The sequence below is a fragment of the Podarcis muralis genome, chromosome 6 (assembly GCF_964188315.1).
Source record: "Podarcis muralis chromosome 6, rPodMur119.hap1.1, whole genome shotgun sequence".
NCBI lineage: Eukaryota > Metazoa > Chordata > Lepidosauria > Squamata > Lacertidae > Podarcis > Podarcis muralis.
The window spans coordinates 88,925,709-88,953,259 of NC_135660.1; the positions used below are offsets into that span (position 1 = coordinate 88,925,709).

Consider the following 27,551-nt stretch of genomic DNA (forward strand, 5'->3'; position numbering starts at 1 on the left):
TTCTGGTGCTGGAGGAGACTCTTGAGAGTCCCATGGACTGCAAGAAGATCAAACCTATCCATTCTGAAGGAAATCAGCCCTGAGTGCTCACTGGAAGGACAGATCGTGAAGCTGAGACTCCAGTACTTTGGCCATCTCATGAGAAGAGAAGACTCCCTGGAAAAGACCCTGATGTTGGGAAAGATGGAGGGTACAAGGAGAAGGGGACGACAGAGGACGAGATGGTTGGACAGTGTTCTCGAAGCTATCAGCATGAGTTTGACCAAACTGCGGGAGGCAGCGGAAGACAGGAGTGCCTGGCATGCTCTGGTCCATGGGGTCACGAAGAGTCGGACACGACTAAACGACTAAACAACAACAACAAGAAAATCCAAGCCTTCGACAACATAAGTGCAGTGCGAGAGCCTGCTCTCTCAGACCTTTTAAACTGGCAATTTTAAAATAAAAGCGCCTTAAAACCTTGAAACTCGGAGAGCGATTCAGTCATTTTCTGTGCGCTAGAGATTACTCCGAGGCTGGATCCTAGTTGGAAGGGTCATCTAGTCCAGGCACCCCCAATCTTCAGCCCTCCAGATGTTTTGGCCTACAACTCCCATGATCACTAGCTAACAGGACCAGTGGTCAGGGATGATGGGAATTGTAGTCCAAAACATCTGGAGGGCCAAAGGTTGGGGATGCCTGATTCTATTCTGACCCCCTGCAATGCAGGAATGTCCACAGAAGCATCCATGACAAATAGACATCCAACCTCTGCTTAAGGTGTTTTAGACCCCAGTGCCCTTCCCCAGATGTTTTGATAGGAATAAAACAGGTGATTGGGGGGTATAAATTATTATTATTATTAGCCTGGATGAAGTAATTGCAAGCTAGGGCAATGTTGTGCAATGTAAGGAGCCTAAGGCTGCAGTCCTTTCCTGGGAGTAAAGCACACTGAGTTGTTGTTGTTGCTGCTGCTGCTGTTGCTGTTGCTGTTAATTGAATTTATATTCTGCCCTATACGTGGAGGTCTCAGGGCGGTTCACAGAACAAAAGTGTGCTGTACACAGTGGGTGGCGCCATGGTCTAAACCACTGAGCCTCTTGGGCTTCCCGATCAGAAGGTTGGCGGTTCGAATCTGCGTGACAGAGTGAGCTCCCGTTGCTGTGTCCCAGCTCCTGCCAACCTAGCAGTTCGAAAGCAAGTAGATAAATAGGTACCGCTGCGGTGGGAAGATAAACGGTGTTTCCGTGCGCTCTGGTTTCTGTAATGGTATCTCCATGCGCCAGAAGTGGTCTAGTCATGCTGGCCACATGACCCGGAAAGCTGTCTGTGGACAAACGCTAGCTCCCTCGGCCTGAAAGCGAGATGAGCACTGCAACCCCATAGTCACCTTTGACTGGACTTAACTGTCTAGGGGTCCTTTACCTTTATCTTTTACAGCAGGGGTCTGCAAACTTTTTCAGCAGGGGGCCGGTCCACTGTCCCTCAGACCTTGTGGGGGGCCGGACTATATTTTGTGCGGGGGAACAAATGAATTCCTATGCCCCACAAATAACCCAGAGATGCATTTTAAATAAAAGCACACATTCTACTCATATAAAAACACGCTGATTCCTGGACCATCCGCAGGCCGGATTTAGAAGGCAATTGGGCCGGATCCTGCACCTGGGGCCTTAGTTTGCCTACCCATGCTTTACAGCAAGCACTTTACATCCGTAGTCACATCCAGTGATGTGTTTATCGAGCCCTCTTTCTGATTTAGTTCCACAAAGTTTGTGCGGAGGCTAGACGATGCCGGATATTGACTGAACATTCACAATCAATGACTTGCAGGGTGGATATGCAACATTGCATCATAGACTCTTAGAGTTGGAAGGGATCCTGAGGATCTCCTAGTCCAACCCCCTGCAGTGCAGGAATCTTGCCCACAGCTGCCCCTGGGTGGCCTCGAACCACCAACCTTCTGGTTAACTGCCAGACACAATGACACATTATATGCCACGGGAGGCACAATTGTTATCACACACTTTCCGGTGCATTTCCCTGACTTCCTTTTCACAAGTAGCCTGCTTTTCTGGGTGGGGGGGGGGGGATGGGTTTGTTGTTCAAACAAACCACCTTCAGTTGCAAAACGTACGTTTGCTGGTACAGTGATACCTCGGGTTAAGTACTTAATTCGTTCTGGAGGTCCGTTCTTAACCTGAAACTGTTTTTAACCTGAAGCACCACTTTAGCTAATGGGGCCTCCTGCTGCTGCCGCGCCGCCGGAGCCCGATTTCTGTTCTCATCCTGAAGCAAAGTTCTTAACCTGAAGCACTATTTCTGGATTGGCGGAGTCTGTAACCTGAAGCGTATGTAACCTGAAGTGTATGTAACCCGAGGTACCACTGTATATGATCGAATCCCACCCCAAAATAGCCGCTGTCCGGAAGCACCTTTTGCGAACGAACCTTTTCTTGAGATCTCCGTCTGTAACATCAATCATATGAATGTATTGTTTAGAACTGAGGAGCTTCTGGTGCACAGAACAGTACTATAGACAGGCTTAAAGCAGGATTCAGGCATTTGCTAAATTAATCTGGATTATGAAAGAGCTATTTGAAAAATGTGCTGCTGGAAGCTGATTTGACTTTCTGCTCCTGTTGCTAAATTGCAATGTTGCTAGGAATTTAGAAGCCGAATGTGATTGGAAGATTTAGTACTATAGCAAAGTAGACAAAGTTAACCCAAATGTTGCTTAATTGGGAAATGGCAAATCTAGGCTTGAGATTAAATAGGAACTATTTCTTAATTATGCAAGTAGGCTTCCTAGAGTTCGGCAGCTTACTGCAGATAAATTTGCTGCATCTGGAAATGAATTTCCTTGATTATAAGGCGTGCATTGGCTTTTAATGGGAATAAATAATTCAATGTTTTCTCCAAAGGGGAAGCACTCTAAATGGCTGCAATGTGGACGAGGAGTGTCTCATAAAAGGAAACACGAAGAACCCTGTGAGTTTTCAGATACTTAGCGAAGTGGCATCCCATTTTGGACATGTCTGCTGTTCAGGTGAGAACTATTGCACCCCTCGTGGTCTCTCAGGAGTGAGCCGGAACGCTCTGAAAACAGCTAGCAAAGCCTTAAGCCCCATGGCAACTAATCTGCATCAAATGTGCAGGAGCAAGACTTTTGCTCGCCTTCGATATGCGCCGACATGAAGCAAGGGGAAGGTGGCCCTCAGGCACTGGCTAAGGTTTCTGCTCTGCCTGGTAATCATTAATTGTCCCACTGAAGGATGCAGGACAATGGCAGCACCAGAAGGACAGCCCAGTCCCGCCGGGACCAGCGCTAACTGCTTCTGCGTGGAAAAAGGGTGTGTTGTTTGGGGTCTTTTTTGTGTAGCACATTGGAATGATGTTCCTTTGGGAAGGGCGGGGATCCCTGACTCCAGGCTCACTCCATCTCAGTGCAGGAAGTCAGAGCATAGGTCTGTCTCAAGAATTTCCAAAAGCTCAAAGCGCTTCTTGCCCAGCCAACATGAAGCAAGCAGCTTTTTGGAATACTCTGGAATATACCTGCCGACTTTTGGGAATCTCCACTGGAGCAGGTAAGAAGTACTGTTGGTGTGATTTTCTGCCCTGCGTTTCTGACATGGATACCACTCTGGTTTTTGAAATTCATTCTTACTTTATTTTATTATATAGGCATGCTACTTTTGACACCAGAAACCTCCCCAAGATTACAAAATGAATTAAAGTAAACCTATAAGCAATAAATTCGGGCAGTGTACATATAGATCCACAGTTCTTTTCCTGATAGTCCGTCCCCTTTGAACAAATAGCATTTAAATGACATAATCCATATACTGTATGTTTAAAGACCAATGGCACTGGTTTAACAGCATCTTTCTTATTGGTGTACATAATGAAAGGCCACTAATCTGACGATTATCTATTTCTCTCCCTCCTTTTTACCCCTGGCCAAATGTATCCTTTGTGTCAATTTCTCAGTTAATGTGAATTCCCAGATGGTATTCACCACTTTGTTCCTCCTGGTTTTTGCTTGTGGTAGATTAAAATTTGATCTGACTTGGATCCCCTCGCCAACCCCAGTTTATATGGGTTTCACAAAATGCAGTACGAGAGCCTGCCCCAGGTGAGGGCGACGGAGGTGTGCAAGGATGAACTAGATTAGTTGTCTGAGTTTTGAAGACCCGACAAGACGCCCATCTTTTAACTAGCACTGTCCTGAAGTTTTTGCTGGTAACTCTCTGCGGTGAATTCATGGGTGGTTGAGGGTAGGAGGGAGAAACCAATCTGTTTTCAAATCAAAGGAGAACGTTGGCAGAGGTGGCGAACCGTCCTTAAGAACAACAACTTTTTGCAGAAAGTTGCTGTGCTGCTTCAAGCTGACTGAGATATGTTGCAGTGGGCAGGAACATGACAACCTGGCTCGTCTCCAAGTATCTGCACCTGTTCTTTCCTGCTCGAGGTTTTAGAATCACAGAATTGTAAAATTGAAAGGGATTCCAAGTGTCCTCGAGTCGAGTCTCCTGTAATGCAGGAATCACTGCTAAAGAATCCCTGAGAGATGGCCATGCAACCTCTACAATTTTTTTATTTTTTATTTTAGCTTAACAGCACCTCTGTTCTTCAGTACTGCACCAGGGTAGATGCTTTCTTCCATCGTTCTCTCCTGGTGTAAGGAATTAGGTACACATAACATGCAATCAGGACGCGGGTGGCGCTGTGGTGTAAACCACTGAGCCTTGGACTTGCCGATCAGAAGGTCGGCAGTTCGAATCCCCACAATGGGGTGAGCTCCCGTTGTTCGGTCCCAGCTCCTGCCAACCTAGCAGTTCGAAAGCACGTCAAAGTGCAAGTAGATAAATAAGTACCACCCTGGCGGGAAAGTAAAAGGCGTTTCCGTGCGCTGCTCTGGTTCGCCAGAAGGGGCTTAGTCATGCTGGCCACATGACCCGGAAAAACTGTCTGCGGACAAACGTCGGCTCCCTCGGCCAGTAAAGTGAGATGAGTTCCACAACCTCAGATTCGTTTGTGACTGGACTTAACTGTCAGGGGTCCTTTACCTTTTTAAACATGCAATCAGTGCTTTTTTTCCTTAAAAAAAATTGTTTAGGGGTACTCTCATTTTCCTACACATATTGAAATACTGCCTCTCAATGAGGCCAAACTTAGATTCACAAAATGTTTAGGGGTATGCGTACCCCTGTGTACCCCCCAGAAAAAAAGCACTGCATGCAATTAAGCAGACAGATATGAGACTCTTGTACAGGGGGACAGGCTGGGAGGTCTGTATGAAGAATTCAGAGGATAGTCATCTTCAAAGATGCTTGTAGGATTTTTCTGCCTCAGGTGCCATAACAACTTGATCCAGCCTTGGTACCCTGGAACTAGACTTGTTGGGAGTGGCCTGCGTTGCTTTGCCTCAGGCAGCAAAATGCCTTGGGCCGGGCCGGGCTGATCTTGCCAGCCCAGCAACCACAAGTCGGGGAAAGGACTGCACCATGCGGCAAATACTTTCAGATCACTGGAGTCATTACTTTCTTTTTGATAAATTTTTTATTAAGATTTTTACATTACAAAATAGAAAAAGAAAAAAGAAAAAGTACAAAATAAAAATAGTTAAAAACAATCAATCTTTTCATCACATTATTTTTCATTTACTTGTTTCTCGGACCTCCTTGTACCTCCCTTTTTTGTATTCCAATTCAATTTATTAGCTCAGCAGTTTCTTTCCCTCTTTATTCTACCCAGATCTTTAATCTTAAATTTTTATAACCTTGAATTTTTACTTATAAAAAACCATTTTTTCATATTCTTTTATACCATTACAGCTAGAAACCAGTCATTACTCCCCCCCCCAATAATATTTATTATTTTCAGTAGATAAACATAATAAAAAAGAAGAGATTAACAATAATAAAGACAAACAAAAAATATGAGAAAAAAGAAAAAAGATACATACAACATATTACCACTTAATTAATTAAAATTAAGTACCATCCATCTTCATAAACATAGTATTTGACTTCCTCGAATCTCTTCCATCTGAATTTCTTAGTAATTATATGTAGCAGTTTCCAATATCAGTGTTTCAAAAGACCATATCACAGTCCTACACTGCAGTCATTACTAGGTTGCAATCTAACAGGGTAAATTCCCCCGCTATCTTGTTCAAATAATAGTCATGAGTGGAATCTTGAGTTCCATCCTTGCAGCTGTATTATTTAAAACAAACGAACAAGAAAGCATTCGGCAAAGCCGAATAGATGTAAGCAATGCAAGTAAGTAAATTGCAGTTCGTTAAATGAGTCTGTAGTTTTCCAGCTCAAAAGTGTTTTCACTGGACTTTTCAGAAGCTGCATGGAGATTTGTTAGCAATAGGAAAGATTCCATAGGAACCTAAATCTTGTGCCACGCAGGCATAAGCTATGCAGGTTCAGTCGCCAGTATCTCCACCTCAAGGGATGATCTCACACAGTAGTGTTGGGAGGGACTCCTGCAGAAACACTGCAGTTACTTCTATTTCATGAAGACATTTATATGCTACGAAGACAGTGCCGCATTTACGTATAAGCTAAGCAAGCTATAGCTTAGGGCCCCACTCTCTTGGGGGCCCCCCAAAAAATTAAAGAAAAAAAAATCTGGATGTACATTTCCAAAATAGAAGATAAAAAAAGAAATAAAACAAAACCTACATACAGCAACAGTGTCTTGTGTTGTGTAGGCTCCTATGATGTTAGTAATGGTCCCCGCCTGCTAGCCTGCTCCCTAAAATATCACTGGTTTGCTCATTTCTGTATATAGGGTGCCTACATTCTGCATGTGCAAATGGCTTTAGATACCCATTAGGTCCATAAATTACCATATAGCATATATTCAACACAAAAAACAGTGACAATTTGTTGTTGACAAATGACAGCTGGACATATAAAGGGCTCCATTTCCTTCAGAAGTTTAGGGCATCATATATGCTATATGATAATTTATAGACCTACAGTGGTACCTCGGCTTACATACGCTTCAGGTTACATACGCTTCAGGTTACAGACTCTGCTAACCCAGAAATAGTACTTCGGGTTAAGAACTTTGCTTCAGGATGAGAACAGAAATTGTGCTCCTGCAGCGCGGCAGCAGCGGGAGGCCCCATTAGCTAAAGTGGTGCTTCAGGTTAAGAACAGTTTCAGGTTAAGAGCGGACCTCCGGAACGAATTAAGTACTTAACCTGAGGTACCACTGTAATAGGTATCTAAAGCCATTTGCACATAACAAAATATGTATTTTATCAAAGTAATTGTTGAACTGTGACATTTTAGGGAGCAGGCTAGCAGGCGGGGCCCATGACCTACATCGTAGGAGCCTACACAACATAAAACACTGTTGCTGTATGTCGGTTTTATTTTATTTGTTTTTAATCTTATATTTTGGAAATATACATCCAGTTTTTTCCTTTAATTTTTTTGGGGGGCCCCCAAGAGATTGGAGCCCTAAGCTATAGCTTGTTTAGCTTATACGTAATTCCCGCACTGCGTGGAGCTTATCCAACAGAATTTTTCAGGTTCCCATTTTCCTCTCACCGGTTCCTCTAAAAATATGAAAGGTTATCACATTATATGCATGACTACGTGTAGAATTTTTATGTGTTAAATACTCCTGGTTTCCTAAAGTAACCAGTGCACATAACTGTAAAAAAAACAACACACCACCACTTACGCAAAAATATTGACTCTTTTGTATGTATTATACATATATTATGTGTAATATTTTGCATATCATTAGTTGGACTGTTTAAGGAAAAACAACAACTTTATTTGACCACGAACCAGTAGCTCAGACATAAGCAGGCACTCAATGCGAGAGATGGACTCATTTAGGCAAACTTGATAGGGTTGGAAGCGCCAAATTCTGCATATAAATTCCATTTAAAGTAGGATTCCCCTCTGGAGGGGTATCTTTGTAAAAACAAATGGAAGCACATGCATAATTAGCTATTGTTCCTTAGTGCATATCCGCTGCAAATTTGCAGACATGAGAAAAGGAAGTGCGCAATGTTGCCATCTTTACACTGGCATTTGCCACGGTACACAAACTAGCAAATGTTTCTGCCCTATAATGTGTGATTCGTTCCCGCTTTGGCTTGCTGAGTAATTGGAATGCGCCGGTTTCTCTCACCGACACACGGAGCTGTTTCACTGTATGGCTAGTTGAGACCAGTCTTGGTTTAGGGATTAAACACTGAATGAAAGGAAAGGAGATCGGAATGGAATGTTCCAAACGTCACAATTCAGATCCCTGGGAAGGGCTAATGCTTTCCTTCTGAACCAGGTCTATCCAAGCCAAAGCTCATTACAGTGCCTAATTCCTCTGAGCCTTTTCGGTGGCATGAATGCTGTAGTTACTGCCATTCATTGACATACATGCTAGGTATTCTCTCTCTATCTGGGCTTATCCAGACTTCCTCTTGTCCCGCCATTTCCCCCAAGGGATCCTAACAGCTCTTACTGTCAGAAAGTTCTTCCTGATGTTTACTTGGAATCTCCTTCTTGTAACTTGAAGCTGTTGGTTCAGTCCTACGCTCCAGAGCAGGAGAAAACAAGCTTGCTCCATCTTCCATGTCACAGCCCTTGAAGATATTTGAAGATGTCTATGATCATATCTCCTCTCAGTACCCCCTAAACACCCATGGCTAAACAGACCCATCTCCTTCAACCCTTCCTCATAAGGCTTGGTTTCCAGACCCTTGATCATCTTGGTTGCCCTCCTCTGCACACATCCAGCTTTTTAACATCCTTCTTAAACTGTGGTGCCCAGAATTGGATGCAGTATTCCAGGTGTGGTGTGACCAAGGCAGAAGAGAGTGGTCCTGTTACCAGGTTTTTGTTGATGCAGCCCAGTGGATAGCCCTATCCTTTACTGGAACATCCTTCCGGACATTCTTATCAAAAAGCTGATGGAACTAGACCTTTCTTCTACCATCTGTGACTGGATTAAAGACTTTCTGAGGGATCGGACACAAACAGTGAGGATTAGGCCTGTTACATCTACCTCCCTGAAGCTCAGCACTGCCCCCCCCCCCAGGGATGTGTGCTGAGTCCCTACCTGTACATATGACTGTATTTCATCTGATCCATCTACTGCAATTATTAAGTTTGCAGATGATACTACCATAATGGGTCTAATTACAGGTGGAGATGAATCAGCGTACAAGGGGGAGGTTGAAAAAGTATCTACATGGTGCCTAGAGAATAACTTGCACCTAAATATTAGCAAGACAAAGGAGATGGTGTTGGACTTTTGGAGGAAGAAAGGGGAACTAGCCCCATTGTATATCGGGGGGGGGGGGGGTTGTGTTGAGAGAGTCTCTTCCTTTAAATTCCTGGGAGTCTACCTTTGTGAAGACCTCACTTGGAAAAACAATATAAGTCAGGTGGTTAGGAAGGCCCAACAGAGACTCCATTTCCTCCGTGTCTTTCGAAAGAACAATGTTAAACAACAATTGAAGACGTCCTTCTACCGGTCCACAATAGAAAGTGTCCTCTCATATTGTATCACAGTGTGGTACGTTGGCTTGACAGCCAAGGACAGAAAGTCTTTACAGAGGGTGGTGAACACAGCACATGATATCATGGGCTGACATCTGATGGGAGGGCGTTCCACAGATGGGCGCCACTACCGAGAAGGCCCTCTGCTGGTTCCCTGTAAGCCCGCTTCTCGCAGTGAGGGAACTGCCAGAAGGACCCCGGCGCTGGACCTCAGTGTCCGGGCTCGATGATGGACATATGAGGTTGTTTAGGGCTTTAAAGGTCAGCACCAACACTTTGAATTGTGCTTGGAAACGTACTGGGAGCCAATGTAGGTCTTTCAGGACTGGTGTTATATGGTCTCAGTGGCCACTCCCAGTCACCAGTCCAGCTGCCGCATTCTGGATTAGTTGTCATTTCCGGGTCAAAGATCCCAGATTCAGAAGATCTCATGCATGCCGAAAGATCTTGCTACAATCTTGAGAGCTCACTGAAATATTGTGGGGTCATATGTGCTCCGCAAGATTTTGCCGGAAACCACCACTGGCAAGGCAGGATTGGCTGCCCCTCTGGGGGGCTGACCCATGGAGTTGTTTATCTTTGGAGGGCATTGCACAACAGAGGAAAATGACTCCCAATGCCCCCAGATCCCAAGTGTTATTCCTTCTTCTCGTCTGTGTTTTGTTTCAGTGCTTATTGGCGTTGGCACAGACACACTGCTCCTGGGTCAGTTCAAGAGCCTGGCTGTCTACTTGCTGTGAGTATGACTGTCTGATTTGGGGGGAAATAACATGGATTTGAGAGAGCAGTATAGATTTGGAACTGTGGTTCGCAGAGGGGCACAGTTCACATGGCAGAAGCTGGGGAATACTGAATGGGGAACCGTTAGCAGAAGCTACACTAGAAGAGGGAGTTAACAGATTCACAGTCTCTGGACAGCATTCAACCCCTTTCTCCAAGAACACGGAGAGCTCAGAAAGTGTTAGAACAGAAAGCGCAGAGGGTTCAAGCTCAGGTTACAAGACGTGGGAGTGACGTAGATTAATAGGGACGGAGGAGGGGAGTAACCCTTAATTGGGAGCACTGCCATTTCTTTGTTCTCTCACTGTGATTATTAAAGATTCTAACTGGTAAGACGTTCCTTTCATTTTATCTTTTGCTTACTGCCATGGGGGAGGAAGTCGATTCCCCGAAGCCTGACAACAGGATGCCGAATATTGCACTATGGTCATGTCAAGGCTCCTTAGAGGAGGAGGCAATAGGGCTTCAGTATCCTGTCAGGGGCTTGGAGCCTCCTTCCCAAAGCCTGGGAAGCTTCTGCCCAGCTTAGGGGGGAGGCGTGATGCTCGCACACGCGACATCAGGACATCGCTCTCCCAAATTGCCCTCGCAAGCTGTTCCCCTATGAAAAGTTTCACTGCACAGCACTGCATGTTCCCCTGTTCATGGTCTAGGACCCTCGTACCTATGGGACTGCCTCTCCCGGTATGCCCCACGGAGAGCCTCAAGGTCCATAAATAGCAACACCCTAGAGGTCCCGGGTCCTAAGGAAGTTAGATTGGCTTCAACCAGAGCCAGGGCCTTTTCAACACTGGCTCCAGCCTGGTGGAACACTCTGCCTCATGAGACCAGGACCCTGCAGGATCTGATTTCTTTCCGCAGGGCCTGTAAGACAGAGTTGTTCCGCGTGGCCTTTGGCTTGGAGCCAGTTTGATTCCCTCCCCTCCCCTTCTTTCTTTTTCTTTTTTCCTTTCTCCTCTGATGAGGCTGCATTTTACCGTATTTTTCGCCCCATAGGACGCACCGGCCCATAGGATGCACCTAGTTTTTTGGGGGGAAATAAAGAAAAAAAAATTATTTCCCCCGAGCTTCCCCCGACCCCAGCCCCCAGAACAGGCTGCTATCCGCAAGCCGTAGGAGAGCTGCGCGAAGTCGTGCATCTCTCCCACGGCTAGCGTAGAGCTGAACGAAGCCCGAAGCCTGGGGTGTGCTGAGCTCAGCGCGCCCCAAGCTTCTGGGTGCAGGCAAGCTCTCCGCTAGTCGTAGGAGAGCTGTGCAACTTCGCGCAGCTCTCCCACGGCTAGCGGATAGCTTCCTGAAGCCTGGAGAGCGAGAGGGGTCTGTGCGCACCGACCCCTCTCGCTCTCCAGGCTTCAGCGAAAGCCTGCATTCGCCCCATAGGATGCACACACATTTCCCCTTCATTTTTGGAGGGGAAAAAGTGCGTCCTATAGGGCAAAAAATACGGTAATATTTTAATGTTTAAATATTTTAATGTTGTATTTTAATCTTGTTTTTAAGTTGTATTCATTCAACTTGTTTTTATTATTGCTTGTTAGCCGCCCTGAGCCCGGCCTTGGCTGGGGAGGGCAGGGTATAAATAAAAAATTATTATTATTATTATTATTATTATTATTATTATTATTATTATTATTACCGAGCGCTGCGGGGGGTTGCCATTTGCTCCTTGTTCCTCGCCCGTTAACGATTTCTCGTTCTTCAGTGTTTCAGGGATAGCCGTGTCCCTGTGCGAAGCAGCATACTTTGTGGGCCTGCTCTTGACCGCTTGCTGCACGTGAGTGTGCCCCGTTCCATTCCTTCCCCCAACCCTCCTTCCCTCCTACAATTCAGCTTGGGGAAGCACTTCTGGGTTGAGCTGGACTCTGAGCTCTTTTTGAGAGTTCACCTTGAGGGTGACTGATGTTTTGCTTTAGCCAGCTTCTCATTCTTCCACTGCAGCCCCAAGACGGGATCTGGGATGCACACTTGCTGGAAGCACGCCAGACGTCGGGGGGCCTTCCAGAAGTTTCTGATGTATGTTTTGCTCTCAGTAGCCTGCTTCCTGCACCCTGTCATAGTTTGGCACGTCACTATCCCAGGTGAGAGGGTGAGAGGGTGACTGGGAATAACCAGTAGAATGGGGGGGGGGGTGTTTATTTTTATTTTTTGCAAATACAGTAAACAGTAGCTGTAATCAAAAAATTATTTTAGGATTCAAAAAAGCAATATAAAGTGTTATGTACTGAAGTTCTCACCCTGGGCCAGCAGATAGCTATGCAAATAAGGGATCGAAAGTGACATTCAGTGATTGGATAGTTTTAGAAAGTTGTTACAGTAACATTGTACTGGAGCTCTATATAAGCAGGCTGACTTAGCCCTTCAGTTCAGTTCTGTTCTGGCCTGTGAATAAACAAGAGCTGTTTGAAAAATCGTTGTGTCGTCTGATATGTTCACTCACAACTTAACATAAAGGATTCACCGAAAAGCATGGATGTTGCAAGCTGATGAATGAAAGCAGCTGCCTTAACTTCCATGCCATATAAGCTATGATATAGTGTACTGTACTGGTTTGAGTATGGTGTGGTATACTAGTAGGAACTGGGGTTGTTTAGCCTGGAAAAGAGGAGATATGATAGCCATCTTCAAATATCTCAAGGGCTGTCACATGGAAGATGGAGCAAGCTTGTTTTCTTTGGAGGGTCGGACTTGATTCAATGGCTTCAGGATACAGGAAAGGAGATTCTTTTTTAAAATATAATTTTTATTAAGTTTTCCATATTTTATTACATTTCAATATCAAAGAATTAAAAAACAATAATTCATGACTTAAAACATTGCTTAAATAAAGCATCGACCTCCTTCCTTCCCTCTAACAGACTTCCATATCTCATTACCAATTTCTCCACATTCCTAAATTCACTTTTTTACCTTAAATCAATCTTTTAACAATCACCTACTTATAAGTAAATCAGCTCCTTAATTTCCCATTACCAAACATTTGAACTTAAATCTACAAACGTATTCAACTGTTTACAATTTTCTTTCATATAGAGTATAAATTTGCCCCAGTCCTTTTGGAACAAATCATCACAGCAATTCCGAATCTTCCCCATCAGCTTCGCCAGCTCCACATATTCGACCATCTTTACTTGCCAATCTTCCAATGTGGGGAGTTCTTGTTGCTTCCATTTCTGGGCCAGGAGTATTCTTGCAGCCGTTGTTGCATACATGAACAAATTTACATCGTTCATTTGAATTTCCTCAATTAACCCCAACAGGAAAGCCTCTGGGTTTTTTGCTGAAATTATACTTAAATATCTTTTTCAATTCATTATATATAGTATCCCAAAAGGCTTTAATCTTGGAGCAAGTCCACCACATATGCAAGAAATTCCCCCAGGAAAGGAGATTCTTACTAAACATCAGGAAAAACTTTCTGACAGTAAGAGCTGTTTGACAGTGCAACAGTCTCCCTTGGGACACTGTGGACTCCCCTTCCTTGGAGGTTTTTAAGCAGAGGTTGGATGGCTATCTGTCATTGATGGATTGCAGGAATCTCCTCTTTTACAGGATAAACATTCCTAGCTCCTTCAACCATTCCTCATAAGGCTTGGTTTCCAGACCCTTGATCATCTTAGTTGTCCTCGTCTGCACACGTTCCAGCTTGTCAACATCCTTCTTAAACTGTGGTGCTCAAAATTGGACACGGGATTCCAGGTGTGATTTGACCAAGGCAGAACAGAGTGGTACCATTATTTCCCTTGATCTGGACTGATGAAGCCTAGAACAGCATTAGCTTTTTTCTCCTCACACTGTTGACTCATGTTCAGCTTGAGGTCCACCAAGACCCCTAGACCTCTCTCTCTGTCTCTTTCCTCACTCTCTCCAGGCACGATGCTGGTGGTCACCGGCTTCACCTACTTCCTGCTCAGTAAGCAACAGAAAGAAACGAGAACACCTGGAGAAGAACAATACACGGATTCCCAAAGCGCAGCTGTAGCTATGACGGATGCAGGCGACACTGAGCAAACCTACACCTTCCCCAGGGGAGCACCTCGAGGGCAACGCAACTCCCTTCTTGGGTTTCTGAGGAGCTTCTTCAAAAGCTGCAAGAAGCAGGATACCGTGGAGGCCTCTTCGAGCTCACCGCCCACAAGGAGGCAGGTGCACTTTGAAGAGAAGGTGGTGAACATCATTCTTTCTGTCAAAGAAAGCCCAGAAGAGCAGGAGAGCTTGGCTGAGGAAACCACATCTGACTTGGCTCCCATCCTTCCGCCCCAGTTGTGACAGCCTACAGCGGAGACAGCAACAGCAAGAACGGGCTCTTTCTGCTTCTCTATGATCCTAGTGTTTGCTGCAGAGACACCTGGAGGCAACTTGTAGAATAAACCTCCCAGCTTTGGTTTAGGCCAGGGGTAGGCAACCTAAGGCCCATGAGCCGGATGCAGCCCAATCGCCTTCTCAATCCAGTCCATGGATGGTCCAGCATGTTTTTACATGAGTAGAATGTGTGCTTTTATTGAAAATGCATCTCTGGGTTATTTGTGGGGCATAGGAATTCGTTCATTCCCCCCCCCCAAAAAAAATATCCTCTGGCCCACCACATGGTCTGAGGGGTGGTGGACCGGCCCATAGCTGAAAAAGGTTGCTGACCCCTGGTTTAGGCCAATGAGAGCAGCCAAGAACTTTCGTTGGCTGAAGTTGGTGGGCAGGGATGAATTCCCCAATCGTCCCCATCCTGTTCTCCCGAGTCCATTCATCTCTACGTTTATTGAAGGAGGGATTTGCCTGGGTTTTTTGTTGTTGTTGTTGCTTCCTTGTTGTTAGCCGTTTGGTTACTACCATAAGACTTCAAAGTCTCCAGTCTGTGGAACGGAGCCAGGACTATGTTGCAGAAAACAGTGAACACAGGAACACAGTGACTGAGAGGGACATAGACCAGGCAACAGCTCACATTTTGTGTCGGTGTCCCTCCATTAATTATCTAGAATCTGACACACATAAACGTGTTTTAATTGAGCATTGTGGCTTCCAAGGCCCCAGAGGGGTAGCAAAAACTCCCCTTTCCAGATTTTCTTCAGTGATGTCGTAAGAATTCCTAAAGGATGAAAAACATCTTCATGTATGCGACAACGGCCCCGAGAGTTTTAATAGCACAAGGATGGAAGACTGAAGAAACCCCAACTAAAGAATCATGGCAAGAAAAATTGATGGACTATGCAGAACTGGCAAAACTGACATACAAGCTATGGGACAAGGATAACTGTGACTGTGATAATTATTACTTAAATAGTTTGAGGATCTATACAACTGTGCAACATGCAGAAAACAGCATTTTTAGAGAAATCAAAGACTGGAACTGAGGGAAGTCGGGGGGGTGGGTGGGTTCTGTGGGGGAGGGGGAAAAGGGGGAAAATAAGGATGATATGTTTCTGGATAATATGTTTTGTTTTAATTTTGAATAAAAAGTAATAAAAAAAATTCCTAAAGGAAGGAGGGAAATAATAAACCTCATAGCCCGCCAGGTTGTTTTGGGCCTAAAGTTGTCTCTATCTTGCTCCCATTGGCTGTGCTTAGCCAGCAGTAAAATAAAACAGCTAGCAAAAGACTTCCAAGTGTCCCTGTTTTCCAGAGACAGTTTCAGATTTACAGAAGCTGTAAATCTGATTTGATCCTGAAATGTGCCACTTCTCCATAGGACGTCCCTATTTCCTTAGGACGTCCCTATTTTCATCGGAGAAATGTTGGAGGGTATGGAGTTATGTGACCCCTGAGCCAAGGAGATAAGTAACTATACTACAACCTTTAGAAGACACCTGAAGGCAGTCCTGTAGTGCGAAGCTTTTTAATGTTTAATGTTTTATTATGTTTTTATATATGTTGAAAGCCACCCAGTGTGGCTGAGGCAACCCAGTCAGATGGGCGGGGTACAAATAATAAAATTATTATTATTATCATGGAATAGGACGTCCCTATTTTCATCGGAGAAATGTTGGAGGGTGTGTAACAAGTCTCACAGAGCAGAGTCAGATGAGAGGAAAGGAAAAATAGCCTACAAAGGCTGTGGACCAGGGCATCACCCACCAGTATTTACAGACCCTCCATGTGTCCTTATTTTCCAGGGACGTCCCTGATTTGGAGAAGCCGTCCCGGTTTCTGATTTGATCCCAGAATGTCCTGCCTTTCCTTAGGATTTCCCTGTTTTCATTGGAGAAATGTTGGAGGGTATGGAGTTATCCCTTCCAACTCTAAGATTCTTTGAGCTGTCCTCCTGACCAAGCCATTTTATATACACCAAAAAGTGGCTGTAGTTAAGCCCATGTGGCCAAATGTGGCGAAAGAACCATGTATAGTTTCCCCTCCCTTTTACAGTAATCTGAGAGAGCGGAGGCAGGAAAATCTCACCCCTCTGCAGTCTGTTGCTTGAACTGTTTCATGGTAGCCTAGAGCAATGAACCTGAGTTATGGATTTCTCATATGGAAAGCACCCCTTTGCAACCTTTGTTTTGCCTGTGGAATGGAAACGAGTGTCAAACAGTTCAGAGAACGAGTAATATGAGATGTGCAAAGGGCTTTTTGCATACCAAAAACACACACCCTATAATATCATCCAGATACAAAAATAACCCAAACTCTTTTGCAAGCAGATGCAAAATACACCCAGATCTACAAATGCCCTGCGCTGCTTGGTTTGATCGCAGATGTAAGACAGTTCCTTTTCTGGGCTGAAGATGGCAATAGATTCCCATAAGAACCGATTGCAGTGGTGATCTGTTAGGTTGCTTCGCTTTGGTGGACAGAATGAATGAATGAATCTTTATTTGCGTCAGCCATCGGCCATAGCAATAAAACAACAAAATGATATACAAAGAATAGAAATAAAAAGTCAAATATATAAAATACATTTTAGCGTTTTGAATCAAATTGAGTCAAATGGTGGATCATTTTCTGATTGCCCCAGCTAAAAACCTTGCAACCTTTGCTGTCACCTGCTCATCTTGATCTGCCAAGAGAAAGGACACTGTGGCAGTGGTTGGGCGACCCGAAATGGACAATAAAAGAAGGGTGATAATCTCGCTCCTCAAGACTTTATAAAGAGTGCAAGCCATAAGGGCATGTGCCACCAATTCGGGACTGCCATCTCCACAGGGACATGAGCGTTTTTTGGGTGGAATCTGTTGGAATCGCCCCTCAAATACAGCTGAGGGCAATACATTCAATTTTGCAAGAGTAAAAGCGCGCCTGTATCTTAGAATTGCTAGGTTATGCAGATAGGGTGCCAGAGAGTCAAAATGGGAAGGTTGAAAATAGTCATACCATGGGTAAAATTTCCTTATTGTGGCCAAGTTGTTCTGATGCTCGATATCATTTAGGCGCTGACAAATTAGACTATTTGCTTTGCGTGTTCAGACCCAGAAACCTCCCCCCTAAATAAATTCACACCTGTCTCAGATTTTGCTTTTGGTTTTTGGCAGAATTTTGGCCACAACTTTATTGATTACAGAAAGTGACTGGTTGCATAGGCTCTGGTTCGACTAGCTCCCTGCCATGCAGGTAGCGCTGACCCAGGGCACCAGCATAGGTCAGCCAAGGATGAACACCTGGATAAGTGGAAAGCCAGAAATAGGCTAACTCTGCCACCCAAATGTCCCCCTGGACTCCGGCACGGGCACAACCCCCTCTCAGGGGTTGACCAAACCATCGAGTCCCTGGATTCCTTTAACGGAATACCCTTCACATAGGGATGGCGAGAACGTTCTCCGATCCCTGTCACCTGAACCATAGCTTAGCCGCAACCTTACAAGTTGTGACGATTTGCTATGCGGCAGGCGAAACCCAAATGGCAACAGCCAATCAGCCAAGTGGGGGAAATTCCTGCCATGCCCCTGTCCCAACGACAGACGACACACGACATTATAGCAAGGTCAAGTGCAAATCCCTAAAATTAGGGAGAGGTGGGCGGGTGTTCCAAATGCAAGCACTGAAAGAGGAAGCTCTGGGTCACGTGCATGGGCATAAATAGGTCCCTCGAACCATTTGGACTGCGTCCCATTGGCCAGATTGCACCCAGCTTCGAGGAACCTACCAATCGGGTGTTGTGGCTGACCAGTCGTGCGCACCCACAACACAGGGTGTTGGTTTTCCAGGTCTCACCACAATACGTGCCCTCTTTAAGGGAGGACCCGATTTACTAAAGCCCAAAGTGAGTCGCTGCTGTGGTGATAAACCACAAGAGTGAAGTTTTTGATAGACAATTTTAGTCCAGGCGCTCTTGTGACAGATTCTTGGTGATAAAAATGCCACCAGTGAAGGACCCCTTGCTAACCACTTAGGCGGCTGGGATAATGCTCTCATTTTTCTCAGGAAAATGAATCTGAGGCATTTTAGCTTCCCCGAGTGTTCGGTGCTCTGTAATGGCACCCTCGCCTGTCCTTTCTGGTTGGCCTTTCAAAGTGCCCGCAGGCTGAATTCAGGCCGGAGATCAAGGCAGCTGCAACACACAGCCTCAACTGAGGGCAATTGTGCTTTGCAGACCTCTGGTTTCTTCCTAGGGAAGCTAATGGACGGAATGAGGGGAGGGAAGCCGAGGAACTTGGAAAGCTTGAATATTCTGGGTGGCGTGGCAGAAAGTTTGCTAGGAGATGTCTGCAGGCGGTGCCGGATTTACGTATAAGCTAAGCAAGCTATAGCTTAGGGCCCCACTCTCTTGGGGCACCCCAAAAAAATTTAAAGAAAAAAAAAAAGGATGTACATTTCCAAAATATAAGATAAAAAATAAATAAAACCTACATACAGCAACAGTGTTTTGTGTTATGTAGTCTCCTATAATGTAAGTAATGGGCCCCGCCTGCTCCCTAAAATATCACAGTTCAACAATTATTTTGATAAAATACCTATTTTGTTATGTGCAAATGGCTTTAGATACCTATTAGGTCCATAAATTACCATATAGCATATATTCAACACAAAAAAACAGTGACAATTTGTTGTTGACACAGGACAGCTGGACATATAAAGGGCCCCATTACCTTCAGCAGCTTAGAACCTCATCAAACCATTTGCACATAACAAAATATGTATTTTATCCAAGTACATCCAGGTTTAAATTTTGGGTGGGGCCCCCAAGAGAGCGGGGCCCTAAGCTATAGCTTGTTTAGCTTATACGTAAACCCGGCACTGATCTGGAGAAATCTCTAAATATGGATATGTATTTTGTACTGTTCTAAGCCTATATTTGTAAAAATCAAATGAAAATTATTTCAAATAATAATAATAAAGCAAACTGGCTTCTGACGCAAGCCTGTCCAAGGCTTCTCCTAGTCTAAGGTTATATGTACATTGGAATCATAGAATTGTAGAGTCAGAAGGGACCCTGAGGGTCATCTAGTCCAACCCCTCCAATGCAGGAATATACAGCTGTCCCATGGGGGAATTGAACCTGCAACCTTAGCGTTATGAGCACCACGCTCTAACCAGCTGAGCAGGGGTGTTTCAAGTCATGTTTGCAGTGCATTGTATGCACCAGAGAAGGCGTGGGGATGCCTTCACCTGATGTGAGTCACCTGATTTGTTTCCCTGTGTCCAATTCCTGTTCTACGAAGCGGCTTGCCTTTTCAAACTGGATGGAAGCTGTTTTGAGGGGGGGGGGACACAGCAAACTGAGATTTCTCAAGAAACCACAGGATGCCTATGGGATGTGGCTAAGGTCATGCATATTCAGCTTCAAACACCCAGCGATGGGAGCACATCGGAGCTGGAATGAACATACAATGTGTACACAGGTTAAAGGATGGAGAGAAAAGTTTGGGTAGCATTTAAGGGAATCACACAGAGTTAATGAGCTAGGCCTGACTTATAACACTTGTTGTTGTTGTTGTTGTTGTTGTTGTTGTTTAGTCGTTTAGTCGTGTCTGACTCTTTGTGACCCCATGGACCAGAGCACACCAGGCACTTCTGTCTTCCACTGCCTCCCGCAGTTTGGTCAAACTCATGCTGGTAGCTTCGAGAACACTATCCAACCATCTTGTCCTCTGTCCTCCCCTTCTCCTTGTGCCCTCCATCTTTCCCAACATCAGTGTCTTCTCCAGGGAGTCTTCTCTTCTCATGAGGTGGCCAAAGTATTGGAGTCTCAGCTTCAGGATCTGTCCTTCCAGTGAGCACTCAGGGCTGATTTCCTTCAGAACGGATAGGTTTGATCTTCTTGCAGTCCATGGGACTCTCAAGAGTCTCCTCCAGCACCATAATTCAAAAGCAACAATTCTTCAGCGATCAGCCTTCTTTATGGTCCATCTCTCACTTCCATGCATCACTACTGGAAAAACCATAGCTTTAACTATATGGACCTTTGTTGGCAAGGTGATGTCTCTGCTTTCTAAGATGCTGTCTAGGTTTGTCATTGCTTTTCTTCCAAGAAGCAGGCATCTCTTAATTTCGTGGCTTCTGTCATCATCTGCAGTGATCATAACACACTTATGAGTGTGTGACTTATAACACACTCCTAAAGGTGCAAGATTTTGTGTGAGTCAGAAAAATCTGCACTCCCTCCCGAGGGAGATACATATGGTCTCATCACTGCTGTTTCAAAAACAACAACAAATATTTGGGGCAATTGTATTTTCATAAGTATTGCAAGCTCCTTTAGGATGGCAGTATGCCCCCAAAGGTGGGTTTTAAAAAGCTGAATAATGATGAAATAATTAAAAGCTTAAATGATGAATAGTGTAGATTGCAATCTACAGGCCATTTTTTATATTTTTTTTGCTGGAACAATTAGTGCCTGCTGGTTGCCGGGATTCTTTCAAAGAATTCCAGAATAGATGGCTATCAGATTGATCTTGCCAGACACTTCTAATTTTCTTAAGCAAGGGGACAAGCATATTTAAGACCACTGGCACAGATTAGAAACTGTGAAGATGTCCCGAGAATGCTCTTTTGTTTTGTAAATCCAAAGCACAATACTGGAGCCTGGTCCTTTTATTTCAAAAAGCCGAAAATGCAAAATTAGAGTGGGCCCATCCTCACTGATTGCAACTTACATACTATTCCTAGTGCTGATGAACAAAATGAATTCTCCCTTCTGAATAATGGATTTTGAGATCACACTAGTTTCGGAATTTAATTTAATTATATATATATTTAACGATTACTTGGAGACTCCAACTGCACACAATGTCTGAATGCAAGCACATATCTAGTCAGTTTTTAAAACTGCTATTTTAAAAATATATTTTCACCCTATGTTAATTTGCCTTGTTTTCATTTTAGGTCCAAAGGACTCATTTTGTAGCATTTATAGCAGTTAATCTACATGCAGCTCATAGTAAGGAAAAAATGTAAAGGGCTCCTGGGTGGTTAAGTCCAGTCACGAACGACTCTGGGGTTGGGGCGCTCATCTTGCTTCAGGCCAAGGGAGCCGGCGTTTGTCCACAGACAGCTTCCGGGTCATGTGGCCAGCATGACTGAACCGCTTCTGGCGCAACGGGAAACCGTGCCAGGAAACCAGAGTGCATGGAAATGCCGGTTACCTTCCCGCCGGAGCGGTACCTATTTATCTACTTGCACTGGTGTGCTTTGGAACTGCTAGGTTGTGGGACAGAGCAACTGGAGTTCACCCCGTCACATGGATTCGAACCGCCGACCATCCGATCAGCAAGCCCAGGAGGCTCAGTATGTGTGGATGTGATCTGAATTGGAATCATGATGTGCAGGGAACGAGGTTATAAGCTTTCTCTTCTCCACATCTGCAATCCGCCTCTAGAGAGAAGAGTCCCTTGATTCCCACCTGGCTTGGAATTGCTTCAGCTGACACCTTAGGTAAAGGGACCCCTGACTGTTAGGTCCACTCGCGGACGACTCTGGGGTTGCGGAGCTCATCTCGCTTTATTGGCCGAGGGAGCCGGTGTACAGCTTCCTGGTCATGTGGCCAGCATGACTAAGCCGCTTTCTGGAGAACCAGGGCAGTGCACGGAAATGCCGTTTACCTTCCCGCCGGAGCGGTACCTATTTATCTACTTGCACTTCATGCTTTCGAACTGCTAGGTTGCCAGGAGCTGGGACCAAACAATGGGAGCTCACCCCGTCGCGGGGATTCAAACCACTGACCTTCTGATCGGCAAGCCCCACCTTAAATGCTCTCATAAAGTATTTGGCTCTCAATAATAGTTTTTGGAAGGCATTGCCCTTCGTTGCTGCATGACTCCCTCCGTGAGCGCGCATTTCTAGTCAGGTTAAAAAATAATAAAATTAAAAGGGACATTTTTTCCTTTTTTTTGCAGATTTCCCTTTGCAGCAGGCGGAGAGGGATAAATTTCAGTTTCTTTCAGGTATTTCCGCCCCCCCCATTAATCCAATTCTTTTGTTTTGTCTTTTTAATTAAAAAAAAAGATCCCCTGGAAATTTGCATGCCCTTTCATGCATGTTTCTCATGACATACACATTTTTCAATGCAAGATTACCTAGTGTGCTATTTTCCAAGCCATGGGAAAAGGCCATAGCTCAGTGGTCAGGCATCCTCAGGTGTGTCTGGGGAAGACTTCCTGCCTGAAACCCTGAAAACAATGGATTACTGAATGGTTTGGTTCATTTAAAATATGCAGGGATGTATGGTATGCAAAATGAACCACAGAAAGAGAAGAAGGGAAGTCGCTGATTTAAGGTTGTTTAAATGAATATTTTGAAATGTAAAATAGAAAAATCTAATAAAAACTATAGATAGATAGAGATAGATAGTATGCATACAGTACACACACACACACACACACACACACACACACAGTGTGTGTGTGTGTGTGTGTGTGTGTGTGTATGGAAACCCTGGAAGGCTACTGTCAGACAGTGGAGACAATAGCTAGACGGACCATTGGTCTGAGGCAATTTCTCTTGTTCCTAATTTTCCCTCAATGGAATGCATTTTTGTACTTTATTATCACTAATGTGCACATTTTGCAGGCAATTTTTCTGACAGACATCTGCATTGCAAAACTGAGAGCAGTGCAAGTTTTGAAGCGAAGCGGTGACTTCAGGTTTGCATACTCTTGAGATGTGCAAAATTGGTAAGTTAAAACGCAAACCAAAGAAAGCCTGCCCCATTCATAGCAGCAAGGTTGTTCTCCCATTACTTCCTGCATACAAATGTGGGAAGTACTGTGCCATTGGCCCTCTCCAGGGGAATACCTAGGGGTTGGCCAAGTTGGGCCCCGACAAAGGCATAAATCAGCCCCCACTTTGTGCCTCTCCACTCTGGCTTGGAGTGGCAGAGCACCCAAGGGTGCAAGGGAACCTAGGTACACCTCTGGCCATCTCTAAACATACCACAGAAGCCCTCTTCCAGTGTTGTTGTTGTTGTTAATAAAACTTGTCGCTTGTCACCCATAGGTCTCGTCCAAGCAACTTATAGCAAAGAAAAATATACAATACAGTACCTGCTATATACAGTGGTACCTCAGGTTACATACATAGGCTTCAGGTTACATATGCTTCAGGTTACAGACTCTGCTAACCCAGAAATAGTACCTCGGGTTAAGAACTTTGCCCCATTCGCTAAAGTGGTGCTTCAGGTTAAGAACAGTTTCAGGTTAAGAACGGACCTCCGGAACGAATTAAGTACTTAACCCAAGGTACCACTGTAAATAGTACTGAACAACAGTAACAATAACCCAGTAATAAACAAAGCAGTACTCTGACTCACTAATTAGCAAACAATACCTTAACCATTCCCTAGTCAAAAAAATCATTCACATCGATCCAACGATTTTTCCAGTGTTTTCCGAAAATCACCTTTTTCTCTTATAATGGCAATGGCGCCCACCTGAGAGGTGCTGGAACAGAGTCCCAGTGATTTCTGGTTGAAAAAAAGCCCTGGCTTTTTCTGATTAAACCTCCAAATAAATTGCTACTTTGTTTTTTATTTTATTTTTACTTCTGTAACAGATTTCATTGTCAGGTTTTTTAAAATGAAAAAACCCCGCCAAAAAACCCACACAACCTTCATTCCAGGTTAATGTTGGAGCGTAATGTAATCTAAATTGGTACGGCCAATTTGTTCAAGAAAGGTGTTCGGTGTTACATTCAGTTTCAGGATGCAATGACCATAAAGAGGCATAGTGTGCTGCAAAGCATTGTTGCCGAAACCACAAAACGATTCCGAAACCACAAAACGACTCGGAAATATTTGTCGTGCGGTTTCACAGTCTGGCAAATCCTTTATAGAGATCAGCCGGCAGACAAATCACGGTTGAGGTTCTATCTGAGGTCTTGGTATCTTAGCGTCGAGATCTCTTCTTGTAAACATTGAGGATGTGGGGAGGGGGAGAGATAGTGAAGGGAGGAAACTCTCAGTCGTAAATATAAATTGGGGTGGGGGACCTGTGGCCCTGCAGTTGTTGTTACAACTCCCACAATCCCTAACCATGGGCCATGTTGGCTGGGGCTCAGGAGATTTATAGTTCATCAATATCTGGAAGGCTACAGTTTCCCTATGCCTGCTACAGACCGAATACCTCAAAACATGATAGCATCGGTCTGCCCCGCTCCCCTATAAAGAGCTACTCTGTTTAGCAGCTTTGTTTCTCAAACTGCCTCTTCATGATTTACATTCGTGTTAAGAAAACAGGTTCCAGTTTGGAGTCTTCTGGGTTCCTCTCGCATGATCCTTGGCCTCTCGCAATTCCTCTCAGTGACTGACCAGACGGAGGAATTTTGAGTTTTTGTTTGTTTGTGTGTGTGTGGTTTTTTTTAAAGCGTGGCAAAAGAGACATACCCAGTCGTAAATTCTGCGCAAGAACAACAGCAAGAAATTGCACAATAAACATTGTTGCAGCTGCCCCAGGGGACACTACACAGCCATGCCTATTAATCATTGGGCTGCGCTGGGAGGACTGAAAAAAGAGAGAGGTGTTTTACATCCACCAAAGAGGCAGTAAGAGAATTGTAGTTAGAAAGGGGCCTTCAAGGTCACCGCTTCTAACGCCTTGCTAGGCACTCTTGATCACTGGCCACCCGGAATCTGTTTAAAAACATCTAATGATGGAAGCCCACCACCTTCTGAGGAAGTCTGCTCCACTGTCAAACAGTTTGTGCCATCAGGAAGTGTTTCCAAAGGTTTAGTTAGGATTCACTTTCTTGTAACTTGAACCCACTAGTTTGGCACCTGCCCTGGGGAGCCACAAAAGGCTATCCTGTTGTTGCAAAACCAACAAGAGAGTCTTGCAGTACTTTAAAACCTTACACGTTTATTAGGACATTGGCTTCTGTAGATGGCTGCCCACTTCAAGAGCTCTAGCTAAGGGTAAATATAGATGGCAAAGTGCGAAATATAGGGAAGTTTATCCATTTCTTAAAGGTGTGCTAATGTAAAGCGAAACAAATGACTGTTGTTAGCTTTGTGGTAGTTGTTGGTGACAAAAATAGACAATTCTGGTTTAAACAGAATAGACGTCTGACTCATTATAGACATTTTAAATATCTGGAGAATGGTCAAGTTCTTTGAATTTTTGAGTTGAGTGGAAAGTTCCAGATTTGCAAATTCCATGAGTAAAATTCTTTACTTTGGAGTAGGTAAAAAGGTAACGGACCCCTAGACGGTTAAGTCCAGTCAAAGGCAACTACAGTGGTACCTCGGGTTACATACGCTTCAGGTTACATACGCTTCAGGTTACATACGCTTCAGGTTACAGACGCCGCTAACCCAGAAATAGTACCTCGGGTTAAGAACTTTGCTTCAGGATGAGAACAGAAATCGTGCTCCGGTGGCACGGTGGCAGCTGGAGGCCCCAATAGCTAAAGTGGTGCTTCAGGTTAAGAACAGTTTCAGGTTAAGAACGGACCTCCGCAACGAATTAAGTATTTAACCTGAGGTACCACTGTATGTGGTGCGGCGCTCTTCTTGCTTTTAGACCGAGGGAGCCGGCGTTTGTCCAAAGACAGCTTTCCAGGTCATGTGGCCAGCAGGACTAAACCACTTCTGGCGCAACGGAACACTGTGCCAGAAACCAGAGTGCACAGAATGACCGCTCCCCACATCAAATGGGGGTGCCTTTTGCATGGTCACGCACAGCCCCCCAGATCCCACTGCGACTCCTGGTAGTTTGGACTGGCTTCATCCTCCCCAGGTTGGATACCTGGAGGTCTCCGCCTCCAATCCCGCCTGGGGAGGCGTTGCCAGGGGATAGGCCAGGTAAGGGGAGGGACCGTCCTGCCCACACAACAGAAGGCAATTCTTACCTGCAAAACACTGTTTACCTTCCCACCACAGCAGTACCTATTTATCTACTTGCACTGGTGTGCTTTCAAACTGCTAGGTTGGCAGAATCGGACGGCTCCTGGCAGGAGCTGGGACAGAGCAACGGGAGCTCACTCAGTTGCGGGGATTCGAACCGCCGACCTTCTGATCAGCAAGCCCAAGAGGCTCAGTGGTTTAGACCACAGCACCACCTGCATCCCTTATTTTGGAGTTGTTGTTTAGTCGTTTAGTCGTGTCCAACTCTTTGTGACCCCATGGACCAGAGCACGCCAGGCACTCCTGTCTTCCACTGCCTCCCGCAGTTTGGTCAAACTCATGCTAGTAGCTTTGAGAACACTATCCAACCATCTTGTCATCTGTCGTCCCCGTCTCCTTGTGCCCTCCATCTTTCCCCACATCAGGGTCTTTTCCAGGGAGTCTTCTCTTCTCATGAGATGGCCAAAGTATTGGAGTCTCAGCTTCAGGATCTGTCCTTCCAGTGAGCACTCAGGGCTGATTTCCTTCAGAACGGATAGGTTTGATCTTCTTGCAGTCCATGGGACTCTCAAGAGTCTCCTCCAGCACCAGAATTCAAAAGCATCAATTCTTCGGCGATCAGCCCTCTTTATGGTCCAGCTCTCACTTCCATACATCCCTACTGGGAAAACCATAGCTTTAACTATATGGACCTTTGTTGGCAAGGTGATGTCTCTGCTTTTTAAGATGCTGTCTAGGTTTGTCATTGCTTTTCTCCCAAGAAGCAGGTGTCTTTTAATTTCGTGGCTCTTGTCACCATCTGCAGTGATCACGGAGGCCAAGAAAGTAGGAGTGGCAAACTCACAGGCCGGCCCACCAACTTCTTCCACATCTCTCTAGAAAGCATGGGTCTGAGTGGTTTAGACTCTGCCCCTCTGCTTTGTCCTGATTTAGCTCTTGAGCACTAAATCGGAGCAAGCATCAATCCGGAGAAAACCAGATTGACGTTTGTTCCGATTCAGCAGATTTCCCAGGGGAAAGCAGCAGGGCAAGCGGAGTGGGGACGTGCCCAT

At 45.0% G+C, this 27,551-nt stretch overlaps 1 protein-coding gene across 1 annotated transcript; it reads left to right on the forward strand.

Annotated features, from left to right (window-relative positions):
* The first annotated feature begins 2,561 nt into the window (after positions 1–2,561).
* On the forward strand, positions 2,562–15,641 carry TMEM72 (transmembrane protein 72). The gene is made up of 5 exons (XM_028728900.2): positions 2,562–3,566; positions 10,194–10,260; positions 12,007–12,078; positions 12,243–12,382; positions 14,173–15,641. Exons 1-5 carry the CDS (start codon positions 3,371–3,373, stop codon positions 14,568–14,570), a joined length of 873 nt encoding a protein of 290 aa, XP_028584733.2. The 5' UTR covers positions 2,562–3,370; the 3' UTR covers positions 14,571–15,641.
* Positions 15,642–27,551: the final 11,910 nt, after the last annotated feature.